This window comes from Magnolia sinica, chromosome 16, assembly GCF_029962835.1.
Source record: "Magnolia sinica isolate HGM2019 chromosome 16, MsV1, whole genome shotgun sequence".
In the NCBI taxonomy this organism is placed as follows: Eukaryota; Viridiplantae; Streptophyta; class Magnoliopsida; order Magnoliales; family Magnoliaceae; genus Magnolia; species Magnolia sinica.
Window position 1 is genome coordinate 55,874,234 of NC_080588.1, and position 22,568 is coordinate 55,896,801.

The following is a 22,568-nucleotide window of genomic DNA, read 5'->3' on the forward strand; positions in this document are numbered from 1 at the left end:
ACAAACCTAGCCACTGATCTAAGGGTAGCAGAATTCGCTACCCCACGAGCATTCCAAATGATTGTACTATCCATCAAGAATTTTTTCAGCTGAACTGATGTCCCTCTTCTTAAGTCATCTTAGTCTCTCTCCCCATTGTTCTTGCATGTGGCCTGTTCTTGGTTTGACTATTTTCCTGACGACCAATCTTTTTCTTCCTCTCTTAGGTGGGGGGTTTGACTGTTTTCCTGACGACCAATCTCTCTCCCCACTTGAATGTATGTTGTGTTGCATGAAAGTAGGCCAACTTAGTATTGTTGTTACATCACTTCATCGCTTCTCGAGCAATTTCAGCTATAAGGGTCTCTTCTGCATATTGCTGTAGTGCATTGGCTGAATCTCTCTCTAACCATGGATGTATGTTGATCGTTACCATTATTAGCCGCAAGCCCATCAAGTAGTGGACTCTATTACGGGAGCAATATATGTGACACACATTGCTATGACAACCACTAGTCAGCCTTATTTTTATTAGGCTAGCTACTCATGACTTTTCAAAGTCTAATGAAATTTCACCATTAGAGCAATAAAAGAGATCTTCGTGTTTCATATACATAGCTGTCAAACAACATCGTGTCAATAGATCTGATACGGTTAAACTACGTATAAACAATTCTAACGGTTGGAAATGGGTTTTGTCACTGGCCTGTTTCATTCTTCTGGCGATAATCACGGTGAGGTTAAGTGATCCAGAGGCTGATTGACTGGAACTTGTCTATAACTTTGGGTTCTTCAGTACGGTATAATATGGACGGCAGAAGCCAAAGGCTATGGACGAACGAATTGTGCCGAGCAGCTGCACAGGTTAGTCACACGCAGATTTTTCCCACACAGGATCGACCTTGTTTTCAACGCCAAGGGGACACATATGAAAAGGTCAAAATGACGGTGGGCTCATCTGGTTTCCACTCGAGGGGATCACGGTACCTTTTGCAAGCAAACAAGAAATTCAGATGGTCCCATGCACCTGCTAAAAATTCTCTGCACGTGTGCACAGTGGAGATGATTGGAACCACACTTATGGTGTAGCCTGCGGACTCGGTTTGGCTAGTGACCTTAAAACAAGTCAACTAGCTAGCTGGTGTTAAAAAGCTCTAAGCCCCACCATGATGTATGTGTTTTATCCAAGCCATTTATCAATTTCTTTAGCTCGTTTTAGGGTATGAGCCCAAAAATTGAGGCAGATAAAAATTCTAAGATGGACCACATCACAGGAAATAGTGGGGATTGAATGCTTACCATTGAAAATTTTTTTGGAGTCTTCAAAAGTTTTAGATTAATTAAGTTGATATTTGATCATTCAGGTATGTGTAACCTTATCAATAGACTAGATGCCAGATAAACATTACAGTTGTTGGTAGGAAGTTTTTAAGTATAAATGTTCATTCAACAATGTTTTCCTACGGCACGGTCTACCTAGGATTTCGATCCGCCTCCTTTTTGGAATCGTCCTCTAAGGTGAGTGAGGAAAATGGATGGATGCGGGGGATAAAACACGTAAACATGGTGGGCCCACAGCGATTTGACATGGAGCTAGCTGGCCGGTGTTGGGTCACTGGCCAAACCCGTCCGCCTGCCATATACTGACTATACATTTATTCTTTTGTCAATTGTCCGGCCGGCAATGTCATTTTCATCATAAGCAGCTGTCGATTTAGGATGCGGATTAGCCGGGAAACGGATTGGGTACTCCCCTGCCACCAGCTCCGTGCTGGTGATCGGTGTTGTGTGGGCCCCACCATGATACATGTGTTTCATCCATTCTGTTTATCCATTTTTAAAGATCATGATATGGTTTGATATCAAAAATGAGAGGAATATAAATCTCAGGTGGACCACACTACATGAAAACAATAGCAATTGGATATCCACCATTAAAATCCTCTTAAGGCTCACTATACTGTTTATTTGACATCCAATATGTTGATTAGGTTATACAGTCACAGATGAAGAGAAAAAAGCAAAGATCATCTTGATCCAAAACTTTTATGGCCCCCAAAATATTTTTAATGGTCTACCCTCATTCAACACTGTTTCCTGTAATGTGGTCCACTTGAGATTTGGATATTTCTAATTTTTGTATTCATAGTGTAAAATGATCTGAAAAAATAGATGGACGGCATAGATGACACCGACCACCAGCCATTGGCTGTAAGGGGGAGTAGCCAATCCGTTCCCGATTAGCGGGTGTACCACACACCAGCAACGTAGCTGGTGTGGGTACGTGATGTGGGAAGTCATGCGCCGATACTCCTCGAGCTCCGAGTTGTACAAACGGTTCAAAGGAGATCAAAGTTACATCGGCACCACAATGATGTATTTATCATATCTACACCGTTCATACATTTGGAAAGATAACTGTAGATCTTTATCTCAAAAATGAGTCATATCCAAAACTCAAGTGGACCACACCACAAATAGCAGCAGGGACAATGATTCTCACTGTTAAAATATTTGTAGGGCCCAACATAATATTTATTTTCCATCCAATCTGTTCATAAGGCCACCAAGACCTGGATGAAGAGGAAAAACAAATATCATATTGATCCAAATTTTCTATGACCCCAAAAAGGGTTTTGATGGTATACATTCAATCTCCCACTACTTTTTACAATGTGGTTCACTTGGTATTTTGTATGTCTTATTTTTGGGAACGGATTGGCTACTCGCCCTGACACCAGCCCCGTAGCTGGTGGTCGGTGATCTGTGGGCCCCACCATGATGTATGAATTTCATCCATTCCGTTCATCCATATTTAAATATGATTTTAGAGCTTTATTCCAAAGATTAGAGGGATATAAATCTCAGGTTGACCACACCACAGGAAAACAATAGTGATTGGATATCCATCATTTAAATCCTACTAAGGCCCACTGTACTGTTTATTTGACATCCAATCTGTTGATTAGGTCATAAAGACCCAGATGAAGGGAAAAGAGAAAGATCAGCTTGATCCAATACTTTTATGGGCCCCAAAAAGTTTTTAATGGTTGACATTCATTCAACATTGTTTCCTATAATGTGGTCCACTTGAGATTGGTATATACCTCATTTTTGTATAATACCATAAAATGATCTAGAGAAATATATGGACGGCATTGATGAAATACATACGTCATGGTGGGGCCCACAGAGCACCAACCACCAGCCATTGGCTGGTGGCAGGGGGAGTAGCCAATCCGCTTCCTCATTTTTCGGCTCCAGCCTTAAGGTGAGCTCTCTAAGTGGAGTAGATGGACGGTTTGAATATAACTCATACCTCATGATGGGACCCACAGAACTTGGTGACGTCAACACACCCGCTGGGTAGGTGGTTTGTGGTCCAGAAGCCCATCCGCTTCAGTTGATTTACATGTGAAAAAATAAAAAATAAAAAGAGACGCCTTTCGCATTGATTTGCATGTGAAAAAAATGGACGCAGGCGGAGTAAACCTATGTAGAGCCCACGGTGATGTTTTTGAAAAATTCACTCCCTCTGGCTGTTTTGTGAGCTTATTTTAAGACTGGAAACTAAAAGTGAAAAAGATCCCAGACTTAAGTGGGCCACGGTGAAGGAAAAGATAGGTAGGGAAATTTTCACCGTTGTAACCTTCCTAGAATCGCCTAGAATCGGCAGTGATATTTACATGCCATTCATACCATGCATAAGGCTCTGTTGAAATGAACTGTAAGCACAAATATTAGACTGAATCAAAACTTCTGTGGTCCCAAGAATATTTCAATAGTGGAAGTTCAATCTTTACAATTTCAGCCCACTTGAGTAATGGATTCGGCTCTTTTTGGCGATATGCCTTAAAATGAGCTAAAAGTATGGTTGGACGGAGTGAATTTCTCACGAACATCACATTGGGCCCCACCTACGTAGTCAGCTATGGAAATTACTGCAGAAGCCTTTTGCAGGAAATCCATGACTTAGACTAGCTAAGGGTAGAACGCAGCCACGCCCCTTAGTACTGTGTTAACGTGGCAAACTTCTGTCGGCCACCATCGAGAGTGGATTACATGAAATCCGGCCTTACCCAAGACGGTGAGGCCCTTACCGTGCATGGGGCCCACCTTGATGTATGTATTACTTATCCACGCTGTCTATCCATTTTTCCACATCACGTTAGGGCATTATCTCAAAAAGATCCAATTATGAGGTAGATCCTACCATAAGAAACAGTGGTGATTGACTGTCATATCATTAAAACGTTCTTAGGTCACACCTTAATGTTTTAAGAAGAAGGGGAAAAATAAATATTAGCTTGATCCAAAACTTGTGTGGCCCATTAATGGTCAATCACCACAATTCCTTATGGTATTATCCATCTAAAAATTGGATGTGCTTCATTTTTGGAATAATGCCTTAAAATGATTTGGAAAACTGGATGAACGTGCAAATACATAGAATGCATAATACATACATTAAGGTCACCCCACAGTAAAGGCAACACTGGCTTATGTGAGGCCGATGTCTCACTTAATCGGCTTTCGCCACCTTGATACATGTGCTATATCACATGTCCTATCTATTTTTTTTCATATCATTTTAAGGCCTCAGCTAATAAATGTGACAGATCTAAGCTGAAGATCAAAGTGGGTCACAGCACAAAGTAAAGGAACAGAGACACCAACCATTGGGCCTACTAAAAATGTTTATTTCAAAATATCATCTTCATTCAAAACTCCGTCTGAATGGCAAGCATTCCATCTTCACTATTTCCCCATTGTAGGCATGCACTTGAGCTTTGAATCTGTCCTATTTTTGTGCTCGTGCCCTAAACTAATATGAAAAAAATGGATGAATGGCATGGATATAATACATACATCATGGTAGGACCCACGTAGCTTTGCCATGTAAATACATTATGGACCTGGTTCAGCTGGGGTGACCACGCATCATCTAATGCTTGGCCCTACGATCCAAAACTCAGTGAGGATCACCGTAGGAAATAGTGTAAATTGGATGTAGATCGCGTGGTCACCGCAACACCAGGTAGTTTAATGGTGTCTGGACTCTGTTAGCCTACGGTGGTATATGTGTTTTGTCCAAGCCCTCTATCCATTTCTCTTACTCAGTTTTAGAGAATAAGCTTAGAATTGAAGCATATCTAAATTTTAAGTGAACCACGCTACAAGAAATAGTGAGGATTGAATTTCTATCATTGAAAACTCTTCTTGGGCAACAAAAGTTTTGAATCGAAGTTGATATCTGTATTTTCTCTTCATTTAGATTTGTGTGACGTCACAAGCTAGTTGAATAACAAATAAACATTAATGTGGGCCTTAGGAAAGTTTCAACAGCCTACATCATCATTTCTACTGCTTCTTATAGTGTGGTCCACTTAAGCAAAATGGATCAACAGCGAAGATAAAAACATGCACATCAAAGTGGGCCCCACAGTCCTGAACCCTTAGCCGTGTTGAGGTCACCACGCAATCCGCGTCCATGTGAAATTACGGCTAGACCCTGGTTTGTCCTACCTCTGTTTCAGGAGGGCATGATTTTTGTCAAGTCCATTCGTCCTGTTGATTGATGTGAAGATTGGATGGCATGTGGTGGGTTCCAAGCTGAACTCTTGGTGGACATCCTGTCCTGACTCTTTCGTACCGTGTGGTCCACCTAAGTTGTGGACCGTCCTAATTTGTGGGTTCGAAAGTCAATATGAGGTAACGACTCGATGGACGGGTGGATTTGATGCATGTCGTGTCGTTATTCCCCCACACGCCGCTTGCAGTTCTTCAGAAATGGTAGTTTGCTACGGAAGCGAATTGCCTGTGGCACACGACACACCGACACCTGAGCGGGTTAGATGCGGCCCGATAGCCAGGCGCTTTTTCTTGGCCCACATTGATGTATTTATTCTATATCCAAACTGTCCATCCGTTTTGCCAAATCATTTTAGAGCATGACCCCAAAATTGAACCACACCAATTAATAAACAGTGGTTATTGACTATTAATGGGCCATAAAAGTTTGGATCAAGCTGTTATCTGTTTTATCCCTTCATTAATGTTTATGTGACCTTACCAACAGTTTAGATGAAAATAAACATGATTACAGAATATTATAGTGGGCACTAGGAAGTTTTTAATGGTATGTCATTCAATCACCAGTGTTTCATATGGTATTGTCCACATGAGAACTAGATCTGCTTCATTTTTGGGCTCATGCCGGAAAATGATTTGAAAAAACGGAAAAACTGCGTTTGCCATAGCAAGGGTCTCACCGTTTTGGCTTAATCCGCTCCCTACTGCGGGTCATGTGACATGACGTGGCAAAACCCCTAGGAGCCTACAGTGACGTATGTATTTATCCACACCGTCCATCCATTTTCCCAATTAATTTTAAGCCATAAGCAGAAAAATGATGTAGATCCAAAGCTCAACTGGACGTAACCACAGAAAATAGTGAGGATTGAATGCTAACCATTGAAAACCTCCTGCGGCCACAGAAGTTCTGGACATGTTATTTGGCAAATAAAACATCACAGTGGGACCAAGGAAGTTTTCAACGGGAAGGTGGTGCACATGTGCAACATTCGAGCAATCCATCGTTTGGGCCTCATCGTCTATATAGGTGTCAACTAGTGGGCTGGGCCAGGTCCAATAGGACCTGTCCCAGGACTGATCGGGTTCTATTCTTGCCAAGATTCGGTCGTGTTTCTTAAGACTCGATCAAGGTTCGAGCACCACGAGTACCCATCAAGCCTTTTCATCTTACTTTCGAGTTAGACTCACGTCAGGTCATGATTAAATAGGCACGTTTATATGGTGGAGCCCAGCTATTGGATGCATTAGATCTCACACACGTCTGCTACTTCGACATGTGCATGATTTATAAATAGGGTGTTAGATATCTTACACGCAGGAAGCTTACAAGAACCGAGAACCGAACCTAGCTAGACCCGGTTTTTAACCAAGCCAAAAATGTTGGACCCGGACCCAGACCCAGCCTGATTTTGAAGCTCGTTTGGGTATCAGACCTGAATCCATTATCGGTTCGGGTCCAGCCAGTATCCATTAAATTCATCAAGTAAGAAAATTAAATAAATAAAAAAAGTGACCCTGAACATCACACCGATCCAAAGGTCATGTGGGCCTAATCGTAGGAAACTGTATAAACTCATGCCTAAAGCTTCCAAATGCCCGTGGCATGGCCCACCTACGTTTCAAGACGGAGTGATTTTTGGAATGTCGATTCACCCTGGTTATCCAGATCAGATGAACGGATTGGACGGCATATATAAACCACGGTCAGCCACACACTCAGCTGATGGTTGGCGTCCCATCCTACCTCTTCCCTAAGTGTGGCCTATTTGAGTTTTGGACTGGGTTGCTTCTGGGTTCCGAATGAATACGAGGCAAAGCACCTGATGGATAGGGTCTGCTTAGGATTGCCTTGTCCCCACAATCACCATTGTTGGACAACCACAGCGCTATGGTATTAAGAGTGGGGATTTTGACAAAAATAACCTCCTGGTATGCCCAAACACAGTAAATGGCCTCTCTTACAAAGCTTTACCTTTTTTAGTCTTTAGACGGTAATTGAAAATTTTAAGGGACAAGACTTGTCCGTGTGCATTGAGCCCGGCAATTGTCAGGGCATGATATGGGCCAAATCATTTTATGACATGAGCCCATAAATTCAAAGATCACATGAGCCATGCAACAGAAAATAGTGGAGATCATAACCCTATAGTGGAAACATCTATGGCAGCTGTAGAAGCTTTGCATCAGGCTGATATTTTTATTCTTTTAGTTCATCCCAATGGTAAGAACCTTATGAGAAATATTTACGTGACTTTATGAACAGTTTGGATTGCATATAAATATCATGGTGGAGCCAAGAAAGGTTTAAGTGATAGGTAACCCCTTCTAGTGTTTCCATTCGTGTGGGTCAGTTGAGTTTTAGATCTATTTAATTTTTTGTCTCATGTCTTAGAATGATCTTCCAAAACGAATGGACGAAGTGGATTTCCTACAAGCATCATGGTGGCCCAATATAACTTCCAGTGCCATAAAAAATATACTATATCTAAGCCCAGCCACATAGAAATCCTTAAATAGGCAACTAATTGTCTAATTTATAAAAATAAATCATATTAGGCTAGTTGTCTAATGTACAATAATAAGCCAAGTAATAAGCAATGTAATCCATAATTCATAAAAATAAACAAATACTTGTCTAATTCATGAAAATAAACCGTATAAGGCTAACTATCTAATGCACAACGGGTTAGGGGAATAAGTGTTTAGGTTTAGGGTTTAGGGTTTAAAGATTAGGTTTAGGGTTTAGGTATAGGGTTTATGGATTAGGTTTAAGGTTTAGGTTTACGGTTTAGGGTTTAGGTTTAGGGTTTGGGTTTTAGGTTTTGGATTTAGGTTTGGGTTTTGGGTTTAGGGTTTAGGTTTAATTTTTAGGGATTAGGTTTATGATTTAACATTTAGGTTTAGGGTTTACGGTTTAGGATTTAGGGATTAGGATTTTTAGGGTTTAGGGTTTAAGGTTTAGGGATTAGGATTTAGGTTTAGGGTTTATAGTTTAGAAATGGCTTAGCCTGAGCCAACCCAACTGCACCCAAGTTGTCCCGGACACACCATAGCCAACTCAACCGCACTCAAACCAGCATGGACACACCATAGCCAACTGGACACACCCAAGCCAGCCGGGACACACCACAACTATCCTGGACTCACCTGAGCTAGCCGAGACCAAACAAGCACTTAAGCCATTCTAATTTGTCCATTCAATCCTATCAAACCCCAATTTCACAAAAACCCCCCAAATTAGAATAAATAAAAATCATGATATAAAATAATAGAAGTCTTTTCGAACACAAAATTACATTGATTAGTTGATTTGGAGAGTTGTATGGCTATCGAGAGTCGATAGCGAGCGGGTGGGCCAGGTGGGTCCGGATGAATAGCTTAGTCAATACGAGTAGCCAAGCTGTGGTGCCTGTCAAGTGGGACAATCGGGTGCAACCGTGCGGGAGATGAGAGAGAGAGAGAGAGAGAGAGAGAGAGAGAGAGAGAGAGAGTGGCATGGTGGTGGTGGGTGGCTGTCAGGCTTGACGGAGGAGGAACAGAGAGAGGTCGGGTTGGGTGCGAGCGTGTGGTGGGTAGGTTTTATATATATATAAGCACACGCACGCGCGCGCACACACACACACAAACACACACACACACACACACACACACACACACACACACACACACACACACACACACTACCTGAACCTGAGTCGAATTGGGTTTTGGATCGAGTTAAGTTGATACGAGTTGGATTTCGGGTCGAGTCGAGTTACTAGGTGAGCCAGACTCGACTCGGTTTGAGTTTAGATTGGGCAGAGTCTACTTGGTTCGGATTGACTCACCCACTTAGTTCAGGTCAAGTCGGGTCTGAATGAGTCGAACGAGTCAAATTTGTCGAGTCGAGTCATCCCGTGTCCAGCTCTAATCATTAATATCACATTGCAATCTTACATGCATACCAGCCCAAGCACTTGATGCTTCTAAGAAAGGTTTGCATGGATAGGAACAATCAAGATCTTATTTGTCATTGATATACTCATATGCGCACAACTTGATACAGTATCCATGAGGGACTTTAATCATGATTTCAAGCAAACTATAATTTGTTGATTTCAATCAAACTATAATTTGTTGGCGCATCAAAGTGGGGTGTGAAAGTGGATCTATTTGTTTGCATATTGGGGTTAGTTTATTAACATGCTAGCAAGGGATTATCAAATCTCATGAAGATGTTAGACTCTATGCGGAATTGCAAGGACCTTGTTGTGCATCGGATATGGATATCAAAAGGACTGAATAGCATACCTTGTTGAGATGCCATTACTGTAAACCGGATGCCACAGTCTTCCTCTCCTTACACCCTTAGAGAAGCTTTTATGAGATTCTTTCTTTTGTCGATTGTGTTGGATTAGGGACCCAAATTAGTTTTATAGTTATTGAGGGCAGATGAGTTTGAAACCCATTGAAACTCCTCTCCCTATAGCTCCACATAAATCGGCAATCCCAGTTCTACTTAGATAATGTTTGTGTTATAGTTCTAACATCTCACCCCTTATATGAATTTTAAATGCGTCACAACTTAGTGGGGTCCACAAGTACACCCGATCACATTATCCAACCCGTAGGATAATCCTGACCGTTGATCAAGCCATTAGTATTTTTCACTCTAGCATCCTTGCAATCCACAACACACAAAGCTATTAAATTCGATTCCTAATTTCCCAATTCATTGTCATCATCATTTAAGTGTTATTCCAATTAATTGAGATCAATTGCACAGATCTTAAAATGTTTATAATCTATTACTTAAGTTATTGGTCATTTCGTCAAAGTTGATCCTATAAAATTATAGGAAGTAAAATTAATTTTGCCTATATATGTCTGGAAGTAAATGCAAAAAAAGGGATATTATCAAGGGAGTAAAACTAGTTTCCTTTTTTTTGTATTTTTAATAGGGTTTTTGTGGATCCCGCATCAATAATAAGGTATTTGCAAACATACATGTAAAAATATATCATTTGTATACAACCACATTGTTAATTCATAATTATTGTGACTACTTGCATTTCGTTAGCTTTTCATGACTTCCGATAGCAACTGTTAGAAAAATGACAAAATTGCATATATGGTACATACCATAATTCTTTCTTCAAGGGAACATAAATCATTTAATTCCCCTCCTTAAAAAACACACCACAAAATAATGTTAATTGAGAATTTTAAAGTTATATAGATAGAAAAAGAGGTTTTAGAGTAGGTGTAGTTTTATCTTCTTCTCTTTTTCTTTTTTTCCTTTTTTTTTTTCTCAAAATATGTCTTTAAAAAATAAAAATTTAACAACCATTAAAAAAAAAAAAAAACTAACCAAAAGTTGGTATATATGTTCAATAACCACAAATAAACAATGTGCTTATATATATATATATATATATATATATATATATATATATATATATATATATATATAGACACACACAACTTTTATGTGGCCATTTGTAAATACCCAATTATTTAGCTAGTTATTTACAAAACTCATTTTTAATATTTTATATTTTTTTAGACAAAATTGCTTGTCTACTGGGTCATTAATTTGCTTGCAAAATCAAATGCATGAGATAATATGACCACTGCACATGATGATTGAGTTTCATTCCACCTGCAAATGAACCAGATCACCTGGTCTTATGTGGCCATTTGCAATTGGCTACAAACAAGACAGACCAATTCCATATTTCTCTGTGTTTCTTATATTTTTTTAATGTATTTTTGTAGAGTCACCGGTCAACTAGTATAGGCTGTCAATCCATGCAACCAGCCAAGATTTCAAGCGATTGAAGTTTCATTCCACCTGCAAATGAACCAGATCACCTGGTCTTATGTGGCCATTTGCAATTGGCTACAAACAAGACAGACCAATTCCATGTTTCTCTGTGTTTCTTATATTTTTTTAATGTATTTTTGTAGAGTCACCAGTCAACTAGTATGGGCTGTCAATCCATGCAACCAGCCAAGATTTCAAGCGATTGAAGTTTTCGAGTTTTTAAACACTAGTATAAAAGCCTTACCATCTCCTCCAAATAATGTTAAGAAATCACAAGACTCAAGGCTCACAGCCAACTAGAAATGCTCAAGATTGGCAAAGAGAGTTTTAAACTAAGCACTTTGATGTCCTGGAAGAGTATATGTGCATGCGCCCAGAAATTCAACATCTGGCATATAATGAAATCAATGACCTTAACTAAAATAGAAAATTATACGGCTTGGATTTACCAATTGGCTAATTAGTGATGGAACCAATCAACGGTCCACATTTAATGAGCAAATGCACATTAATCAACCAACTCACTCTAGCCGAGTATCAAAAGCTGCCTTTTACCTTTATGCCACCATGGCACACGTGTGATAACAATGGCCATTCATCAAGTGGGCCCACTGAAATGACTAGTGTGAAAATCAATCGAGCTGCTCCAATGTTTTTTTTTTTTTGTTTTTTTGTTTTTACCAACCATTCACTTTTCTCGAAAGGTTGACCTGGCTGGCTAGTGGATGGTCCGATTTTTGAGGCAGGGGATTTTTCAAAGTGCGCCCTGCCTTGTGAGTGACCCCAATGTCTGTCCTGTTGTAATGGCCTGAATGTCTCAAACACGTTTCATGCCAACACGTGTGTCATGGTTTCACCCGCCCAGCTCAGCGAGCGTGGATTGTCTTATCTGCTACATGCGGGCCCAGCCTGGCGTGAATAGCTCACCAATGCTTGCCTGGAAACGGATTGCGTCCTGCCCCGCCTGTATGATAATCCGTACCGGAAGGACTCTGTGGGGCCCACCATGATGTATGGGTTTTATCCACGCCATCTAACCATTTTGCCAGATCACCATATCTAACCATTTTGCCAGATCGTTACAGGGAATAAACCGAAAAACGAGGCAAATCCAAGGCTCAAGTGGACCACACAGTGGGTATTGAACGCCCATCATTATAAACTTATTGGGAGCGGCATAAGTTTTAGTTCACGCTGATATTTGTGTTTTCCCTTTATCCATGTCTATATGACCTTATGAACTAGTTGGATGGTAAATAAACATAATGGTGGCCCTAGGAAGTTTTCAATGGTGGGTTCCCTTAGCACCGCTAGTTCATGCAGTGTGGTCCACTTGAGCCTTGGATTTATCTCATTTTTGGGTTCCTATACTTTAAATGATCTGGCAAAATGGATGGACGACATGGTTAAAACACATATATCAGATGGGCCTCACAGAGCCCTGCCAGGGCAGGACCTGCTTGCCCAGCCCGCAAAATGATTACTAATACCCGTAGTTAGGGTTCCAATGGACGGCATTGGGCTGGAATACTGGTCCCGAGGGCTGGACCCAGGCCTAACTACGTCCATTTAATTACCACGCTGGGTTCAGGCTTTGTTTAAGAGCCCATTAGCCCGCCATTACCAGACCACGCAATCTAGTTTAAGACTTCAAGGGCATTTTTGTCATATATCATGCATGATGATTGATGGGGCATGATCAATGAAGAGCCCAGATATTGCACAAAAAATGGGTCATCTGGATCGGGCATGGGCCGACTTGGACTCAAGCTGTGTACTACTATGTTTGGGCCTACTTGTTTTTGCTCGTTACCGGCTCAGGACTAAGTTCTACTATGTAGGCTGGGCTCGGACAGACAGACTACAAGTTGACAGTTAGAGCTGTACACAAGTTGAACTGAGTCAATCTCGGTTCAGCCATTAGCTAACCCTAACTCGAACTTGGCTTGGCTCAGTCGTCAAGCCTGACTGACCAGCTCGGCTCAATTCGATCAGCAGCTCAGGCTAGTTGGAGCCTGCGTGACATTTTCTAAAACACATTGAGTGCATCCATCTTCAATTTCTCACCAAATGCAAAACAGTAACAGCTAACAGGTATTTCATCAAACACTCCACCAGCAACATCAAACTCAAGATTTGAAGGTAGTTTTATAACGTAAAGTTTTTTGTTTTTTTTTGTGGTCATTTGTTTCATATCCATTCCTTCCTCAACATTAGCCGATACCGGGGAGAATGTATGCACCCGAAACAACACTATTTCATCAAACACTCCGCGAGCAGCATCAATATCAAAATAATGGAGTCACCACGTCGATTCGTATTGAGGTTCGATCCGAGTCGAGTCGAGCTCGGGTAAGCTCAAACTCCGCTGAAAAATTTTCAAGCTCCAAAAACTAGCTCAACTCGGTCCGAATCCAATCTTGAGCCCAAGCGAGTAGAGCTTTTCCGAGTCTAGTCGAGCAAGCTGACGGAGCTAACTTGAGTAGTGTATAATGACAGCCCTAACAATAATGTTAAAGACGTTGGGCTAGACGGGCCTTTCATGTTGGGCTTCGGCCATTTCAAAGAGCAAGACCGGGTCTCAAACTCATGCCCAAGCGAGCACGCCGGCTTTTAGCCTTGCCACAGAACACGCTCTACATGAGTTAAGGCCTTCTCCCAACCCAGCACACTTTTCACCCTACTTTTAATCATGAAGAAAACGAGATCGCCCTTAACATTTGCTTAATTTACCATTTGTACCACAAATTCAACTTCACTATTTCTACAAAGAACATTAAAAAGAAATAAGAAATAAACTTAAGAAAAAGAAAGAACCAATTCTACAGTTTCTCTTTGGAACAAAGAGGGAAACAGAAACATTCATTGCGCAAATCCACACAGAAGGCGAAGCTAGCCCTGCGTCTATCGCCGTCGTTCTGGGGTCCACTTAGGGCAAGCTAGGCTAAAATGCGTAGAGAGAACTCTCGAGTCAAGAAGCTCAGTGATTGGTGTGAAGTTCACGCACCTCGGAACCTTGTACTGGTTAATCGATGCACCCCTCGAAATGGCGTAGTCCATCAGCTCTTCAAAGGTGCCATTTTTCACCACCCTTATCTCCAAAGGCCCAATTGAGTTGTCTGCAACCCGGCACTGCCGGTAGACCGAATTCATCGACTCTTCCATGATCAAGCAACACTGATTCAACACTTCTTGACTCGGTCCCTTGGAGGGGTCCTTCACGAGCAATTCCCAATAGATCACGTAGTGCCCTGGGATCGTCTTAGTGTCTGCATAGCTCGTGTACTCCACCACACTCGTGTCGAACTCACGCAGGAGCTCCGATGCATTCTCCACTGCTTTCTGCAGCTCAGACTCGTCGGTCTTATCAGAGTCTATGCTCAGGAGCACGTTCTTGCGCCTAATGAATTTGAATTGTGGTGCTGAATTGTGGAACCCAGTGACTCGGAGTATGTCACCGACTCGGTAGCGGCAGAGTCCTGCATAGGTTGTTATCACAAGCTCATACTGCTTGCCGACTTCTACATCGGCAAGATCAACAAGACGGGGAGTTGAATTGCGTATCTGATCGGATGATGATTCGTGAGGGAGGAATTCAAAGTAGCCCATGTTGGGCATGATGGTGTAGGAGACATCTGAGGGCTTCGACATGGGATTGAGGTTAAGCCCAAAGTAGCACTCCGAAGAGGCATACATGGTGCAAGCCATTGGCAGACTTCCACTATAGTATTCGAGGGTGGGAATGTACTGAGCCATGGCACCTGTTACAATAACATCAAGATACTTGGTGTTGGGCCAAATTCTCTTGATAATCCCATCCAAATTCCCACCTGAGCACTCATTGGTGATGAGCTGCGCAAGTTGGTGATTGGGTTTGAGGAGACCTGACACAGCTTCTCGAATCGAAGAGTCTGTGATCTTGTGGCTGAGAGTCCCAGTAGCAATGTCATGGGCCAATTCTTCCCAGTGTATCTGAAGGAACCGAATGGCTCGGAGGAGGCCTGATGCGAACACAGCCCCAACTCGAAGTACTTCCATCCTTTGATAGAGGCCACATAACATTTGAGTGTACATGCTTTGGAAAGAGTCAGGGCAGAGAATGGCCTCGTTGGGGCTAGTGTAGACATTGTAAGGATCATATGGTCTGGTCTTGAAGTGGTCACTCTTGTAGTAGCTAGTTAGGACTGGCCGTGCCAGCAGCCCTCCTGGCGTCTTAGTCTCTGATTTGATGAACAAGAAGTACAGACCCTTCCCCATATTAAGGCCCGGCACATACCTGTAACGTAACGGGCAAAAAGGATCAAACACGGGTTCCATGTCGTAGAATGGAATAAAATAATACACCCAAAAGAAAGAGAATTCACTTACAGATTCATTACAGGCATGAGAAGGCTGTAGAGGAGTTGGCGACGATCAAGCTCTGCTCGAATAGTCGGCATCAGTTTCCTTTCACCGGCCGATGTTCCAGAGCTGCATGATCAGTGATATGGGTGTCATTTCTAAGTCATTACAAGAAAACCCAAATATGGAAATTTCAAATAGAGAGAGATGCAAACCTTGTGAGGAATTCTGATATGGGATGAGCCGATAGGATCGGTGAGCGGTCGCCGTTGGCGATGCGTTGGATATCGGGCTGAAGATCTTCGTAGGTGACTACCGGAATCTTTGATTTGAACGTGTCCCGGTCGGTGGCCCCGTCGAGCTCGTATCGTTGAAGGTACTCGGTTTCGGCGTTTTGGCTCAGGATTTCGGCCAGCACCTTCTCTTGAACCATGTCGGTGTTTCGTGTCATCTCCTCGATGAATTGAAGCGCCTTCGCATCTTTCTCGCAGGCCGCTGGACCAAGAGAAGATGGGTTGCAGGATTCAATGGCCATGATGGGAGAGATTAGAGAGAGAGAGAGAGAGAGAGAGAAGACGAGGTATTTGTGGCAGAGGATGAGGAGTGTGTGCACTGAGAGTGAGAATTTATAGGGGGATTTGCCGCGGTATTTTACTCGAGTCCACGTCGACGTGGGGCCCACTTAGGATGTAAGGATGAAAGTGCTGGGCTGGTGCAGGTGATTGGAGAGGGACGTTCCTAATTGCCGTGCGTGTAAAATGTTGTCTTTTGCAGGAAATGTAGGGACGGGATCCGGCAAGGCCTGGCCCAGCTTGCGACGTCTCTCACTTTCCGCCCCGGCAAGCGGGTCCCAGCTGCATGCCAAGTTGGCAGATTGGATGAACGGGATTTTGTCCGGTACTGAACGTCGTTCCGTCCAACGCGGCTGCTTTTAGTACACGTTGTTGGTCCGAGACAATGATGTGCGGCCGGCGCGTCGGCAGGTTCACTACTGGCTGACGTGGCAGATAGGAGAGCCGCTTAAATAAGAGAGACAAACGAGTAAAGACGGCAAAAGCCTAGCCATCTATTGTACGATGCTCGGCCTGAAATAGTTCAGCTGTGGAACACTGAGATGTCTCCTATCAGTTTGTTCGGATCAGGGAGATTTTTTGGTCTCTTCCTTGTCACCGTGGGACCCATCGAATGGACGGCTTCGGTAACAGTATTACCTCTAATGCTTCTCTTTAAATATGCATCATTTGCAGACTTGTCGGACGGTCCCAACTGTTTCTCTTCCGTCTACAACTGTGATTGGGACATGATGCATTGGTAATGCCGAAAGGATCATACCGACCGTTGATTTCTGATGTAGAGTGGGTGAAAGAAATTCCCTGGCAAAGATGTACAGAGAAGGTCGGCGGAAATGATTGATCGTCGGAACCTTAAAACATTCTTAGTTCACAAAGTGGATGAGTTTTTTTTTTTTTTTTTTTTTTCCAATGTATCATGTATGATTTTGGGGGAAACGGATTGGCTACTCCCCTTGCCACCAGCCAATGGCTGGTGGTCGGTGCTCTGTGGGCTCCACCATGATGTATGTGTTTCATCAATGCCATCCATCTATTTTTCTAGATCATTTAATGGTATGAGACCAAAAATGAGGTATATCTCAGTCTCAAGTGGACCACATTACAGGAAACAGGGTTGAATGAACGGAGACCATTAAAAAAATTTTGTGGGCCATAAAAGTTTTGGATCAAGTTGATCTTTGTTTTTTCCCTTCATCTGGGTCTGTATGACCTAATCAACGGATTGGATGTCAAATAAACAGTACAGTGGGCCATAGAAGGATTTTAATGGTGGATATCCAATTACTATTGTTTTCCTGTGGTGTGATCCACCTGAGATTTATATCCCTCTCATTTTTGGTATTAAGCCCTAAAATGATCTGTAAAAAAGGATGAACGTAATGGATGAAACACATACACCATGGTGGGGCGCACAGAGCACCGACCACCAGCCACCGGGCTGGTGTCCGGGGAGTAGCCAATCCGTTTCCGATTTTGGGTAAGAGAAGCTACTTTAGCTAACCAACCCCGTTCCACCAGCTGTCCACGTCGGATTTGCCGGATTCGATAGATCAACTGTCAAACCTTTTATTTTCGTCTTTATTGTAAATGGTAATTTTTAGTTGGATTATAACTTTTGATCCCTGGGAGTTTTTAACAGGAGTGTCTTACATAAAAAAGGCTTAGAAAGATTATAAGAATAACATGGTTAGGCCTAATTGAACACTTACAATTTTTTGCCCAAAACCATAAAATCTAGGAGTGATGACTATCCATAAATAGCAAGTTTACTATATATAATTTATATTAAGTTTGGTTTCAGGATGTTTGTGTTAGAGTTTGAGTCTAAAATTTCGTCCTAGGTTTGAGCTCATTATTTAAAGGATTGAAATTTCATTTTTTATCAGCGATTTATTTATTTCAAATTTATTAGAAATAAATTATTTCTAATTTTATCCCTCATTTCTGGCTTTCGGCAAAAAATAATAAGTGTTCAATTTGGCCTGACCATAAATAGTAAGTTTACTATTTATATTTTAAATTAAGTTTGGTTTCTGGGGTGTTTGAATTAGAGTTTGAGTCTAAAACTCCATCTTAGATTTGAGCTCATCATTTAAAGGATTGAAATTTCATTTTTTATCAGCAATCAATTTATTTCTAATTTATTAGAAATAAATTATTTCTAATTTTATCCCAAGTAAAATCGAGGAAGCTCTGTGACGAGTCCAAAGAACTCCGTGGATTCGGAGTAGTTATTTCCTGAGTAAGTCAATGATCGACCTCATCACGTTCTTACATGTGTTAATTGATATCAAAGCGAAGACTCATCTTAAACCGATGACAACTAACAATGGAATGTGTAAGTGCTATGTTAGTGCCAAAACCTCTTGGAATCTGTATCTTGTTTAGTGCGTTTTCAAGTTCAAAAAGTTCCATTTTAATATTCAAGTACAAGTTCAGGATGATTCATTTCAAGATTCAAGCATCACAAGTATAAGAGTTCAAGTAAAACATCAGTTGATAGTTTAAGCTTTCAAAACTTCATCTAAGTCAAAGACAATATACTCTCATTGGTACTTAAAGCTCAAAGTGAAAAACAACTCAAGTACTTCAAGTTCAAGCTACAAATTCAAGTTTCAAAGTATCACAAGTTCAAGCTTTAAAAGTACCTCACGTTCAAGATTCAAAGTACGTCAAGTTACCAAGCTTCGTGTACTTCAAGATCAACAATCAACCAAAGCAAAAAATGTTTCAATGTTCAAGCATCGCTTATAAGATATGAATGACCCTAGATTGACCATAGGTTAGGTCATTGTTGATTGCATACTTTAATTGGGTCATTACATAAGTGTATAGACTGTTTCTCGACTAGTCTTAGACTATGTTCGACTAGTCCTAGTACTGGCTTGACCAGTTTAAGAAATTCCTCGACCAATTTAAGGTTTGTTACTAATTTTCAGGATTTTCTGTTATTGCTTCGACCAGTCCTGGAGACTGCTCGACCAGTCGAATGAACAGTGCGCTCGACCAGTCGAGCAGGCTCGACTCAAAGTTCAGCAACTAAATTGGGTCCCACACGACCAATCATGAGCAGGTCTCAACTGATCGTGGAAGCCACTCGACCGGTCGTGGAACGGCCTGATCTTAGCGCGCCCAAATTTTTAAAAGTTTGTTGGTCCTTCGACCAGTCGAGCTAACCTCTGGGCCAGTCGAATGGGTAGTTTCTGCACTTATAAATAGAGCACGATTTTCAGAGTTTGATATTCAATTCAAGAAAAATCAAGACACCACTCTTAGAGATGAGTTAGTGATATTCTTAAGCTATTTAGTGCTAATTTAATATTATCTTTTATTAGTTTTTTTGCATTTGATTTTTTATCCTACATTCCAATCTTATTTGAAGAAGGGATTGAAGTTTTCCCAATTCTTGGAATCAAAATCAAATCAAGCTAGCCCAAAGTGATTTAATCTAAAAAAATTCATTTAGAACTTAGAACCATTATACAAGTGTGGACATTGAACATCTACGCTGAACTTCTACTCCGAATTGGTTCTACTGGGCTGCATCAAAGGAGAATATCCAGATAAGTATTTTACAATTCAGTAAATCTATTCTTTTGGTTTCTTTGAGATTGTGACAGAAAAATCTCTTTCTTTTTGGTTTGTCTAAGGTGATCCAGAAAACTCAAAGTGTGAGTTTTTTTTTTTTCGAATTGTGTAAGCCCACTTGAAAGACACAATTATGAGGGTTTTAGGTGAACCTTGAAAAACTTATTTTATAGTGAACGCCAATATCCACTGTGTGAGGATATTGGGAGTGGAGTAGTTGTGTGGCTGTTTTCTAAACAGTTGGTGTACACACAAGCGAACCACTATAATTTCTAGCCTTGTGGTGAATGATTGATTGTAACATAATTTCCTTTTTAAGCATTTGTGGAGAATGTTGTAATCTTTTTAAGCAAGTGTGGGAATACTGTAACAACTTAATTTTATTTTTTGTTATTTTATTCTTTATTCCTCTGTATCAGTTTGGGATTTTGATACACAAACTGTTCTAGAAATCAGGTTGTCCTACCATAAGCCATTAGTTTTTGGTGTAAGGTTGTCCTTAGAACAACATTTGTATCAACCTCTCAATACTTGTACGTTTGAGGTTGTTATTTATTTCTGCTTTATAAGATTGTTTAAGTGCTATCTGTATTTATAATTATTTATTTCCACATTTAATTTTTAATTTGGCATAGTCCTATTCACACCCCCCCCCCCCCCCCCCGACTCTTAGCTCGGCCTTTTCAGAATGAACCAAAATCTCATATACGGTAATTTAGGGATTTGTCACTTATTGGAAAGAATGGAAACTTTCCATCAGGAGAGTCAATTGACCATGCAAGGGTTGCAGGCCTCGACCGTATTGCAGATGCACTAATTCAGCCCTGACTCCGAGGCGATGCTCAGCCACTCGTGGTCATTGTACGGCATAACTCCGATTTCCGTAGAATACTTCTGGAGGTGAATCGTAAGGCTACCCCAGATGAGTCGAGCTCTAGCAATGAGGACATAGGTGGCGTTGTTGTTTAAAAACTTGTCTATGGAGACAATTGACCAGATCGTGTTGAAAGAGACTATCGAGATAAGGCCGAACTTTTCAATTTTAATGACTTATTATGTATAGAAGACTTCCTCGATTAATTAACTAAAGTAAAGCGGTATTTTAATTACATGGACGTATATGGACATAAGAAAGTGAAATTGATTACTTTTAAATTGAAATCTGGTTCTTCTGCATGGTAGGAACAATTACAACTCTCACTTGCCGGACAGAAAAAGGCGCCCATTCGATCACGACAGCGAATGAGACGCCTTCTTCGATCTCGATTCTTCCTCAATGATTATGAGAAAGTAATGTTCCAGTAATACCAAAATTGCTGGCAAGGGAACCGAACCGTCACATATTACCCCAAAAAATTCTAACGGTTGTGAACGTGGAATAATTTGTCTAAGACGGAATCGCAGAAGGTAACACGGTTTGTATGCAATTTACGACCAATAATTGAAGACCAAGTTCAGATGCACCCTGTCAAGATTATGGATGAAGCGATTCAGTTGGCAGGTAGGGCAAAAATGAAGCTTATAAAAGGAAAGGAACCAGATGCACCCTACTCGGCCTTATCCTCTAACCCCCCCCCCGATGGGTCCCCACGTAGGATTCAACGATAGCCAAAGGAAAGGAACCAGTATGAGGACATCCTTAAACTCCTATAACCGCAAATCATGACATAGGGAGCTGTCCATCTAGGCCCCAACATGCAACACCCACAACAACAGGTTCGAGTAGGATTCCAAATCTTTATGTTCGACCAAGGCCGAACAATTGTTACCATTATGCCCAACCAGGCCACTTATTAAACACCTACCATCAGCGCCAAGTAGCCCACTTGGCCATTAACGAAGGGGGCACTAAAGGTGAGGTAGCGAAAGAAGGTCGTGGACTTGATGAAGATGAACAAGCCACTGAAGGAGCTGGTGACGAAAAATGGTTAACCGAGAATCATGGTGAATCCTTAGTCGTGAGGCGATTATTATGCACTCCAAGGAATGAAGTGCACCAATAGCGACACAATATATTCCACGTGCGGTGTATCGTCAACGGTAAGGCCTGTGATATAATTATAGACAATAGCAATAGCGAGAACATCGTCTCAAAAGTAATGGTGGACAAGTTGAGGCTACCTATAACAAAGCATCCTTCCCCTTACTCAATTAGGTGGATAAAAAAGGAGAACGAGACCAAGGTAACTGAAAAATACACTGTCTCATTTTCAATTGGAAAGAATTATAACGATAAATACCTTGTGACGTGGTTGACATGTAAGCATGTCATATGTTACTCGGTCGACTATGGCAATTAGACCATGATGCAACCCACCGAGGATGAGACGATATTTACGTCTTTGTCAAGGACGGTTGAAAAATGATCATTGCCCTTATGACACCAGATAACCACCCTAAAGCTTCTAAAGTAGATGGGATTTTTCTCCTGACCATTCGAGATTTCATGGAGGAATCCAAGGAAACCGGTGAGGTATATGTCGTGGTGGTAAAAGGGCGAGGAATCGGAGTCATTAGACATTCATCCAAGTTTAAGGTTGTTACTGAATGAATTCAAAAAAATCTGGCCTGAAGAGTTACCTGATTGATTGTCCCACATGCGAGACATCTAACATCATATAAACGTCGTACATGGGGCAAGCTTGCCCAACCACCCTCACTATTGAATGAGTCTGAAAGACTATGAG

General features: G+C 41.4%; 1 protein-coding gene across 1 annotated transcript; it reads right to left on the reverse strand.

Annotated features, from left to right (window-relative positions):
* Positions 1 to 14,087: 14,087 nt before the first annotated feature.
* On the reverse strand, positions 14,088 to 16,310 carry LOC131229338 (probable indole-3-acetic acid-amido synthetase GH3.1). Its single transcript, XM_058225277.1, has 3 exons — positions 15,937 to 16,310; positions 15,749 to 15,850; positions 14,088 to 15,656 (listed from the first exon to the last, which is right to left on the reverse strand). Exons 1-3 carry the CDS (start codon positions 16,254 to 16,256, stop codon positions 14,285 to 14,287), a joined length of 1,794 nt encoding a protein of 597 aa, XP_058081260.1. The 5' UTR covers positions 16,257 to 16,310; the 3' UTR covers positions 14,088 to 14,284.
* Positions 16,311 to 22,568: the final 6,258 nt, after the last annotated feature.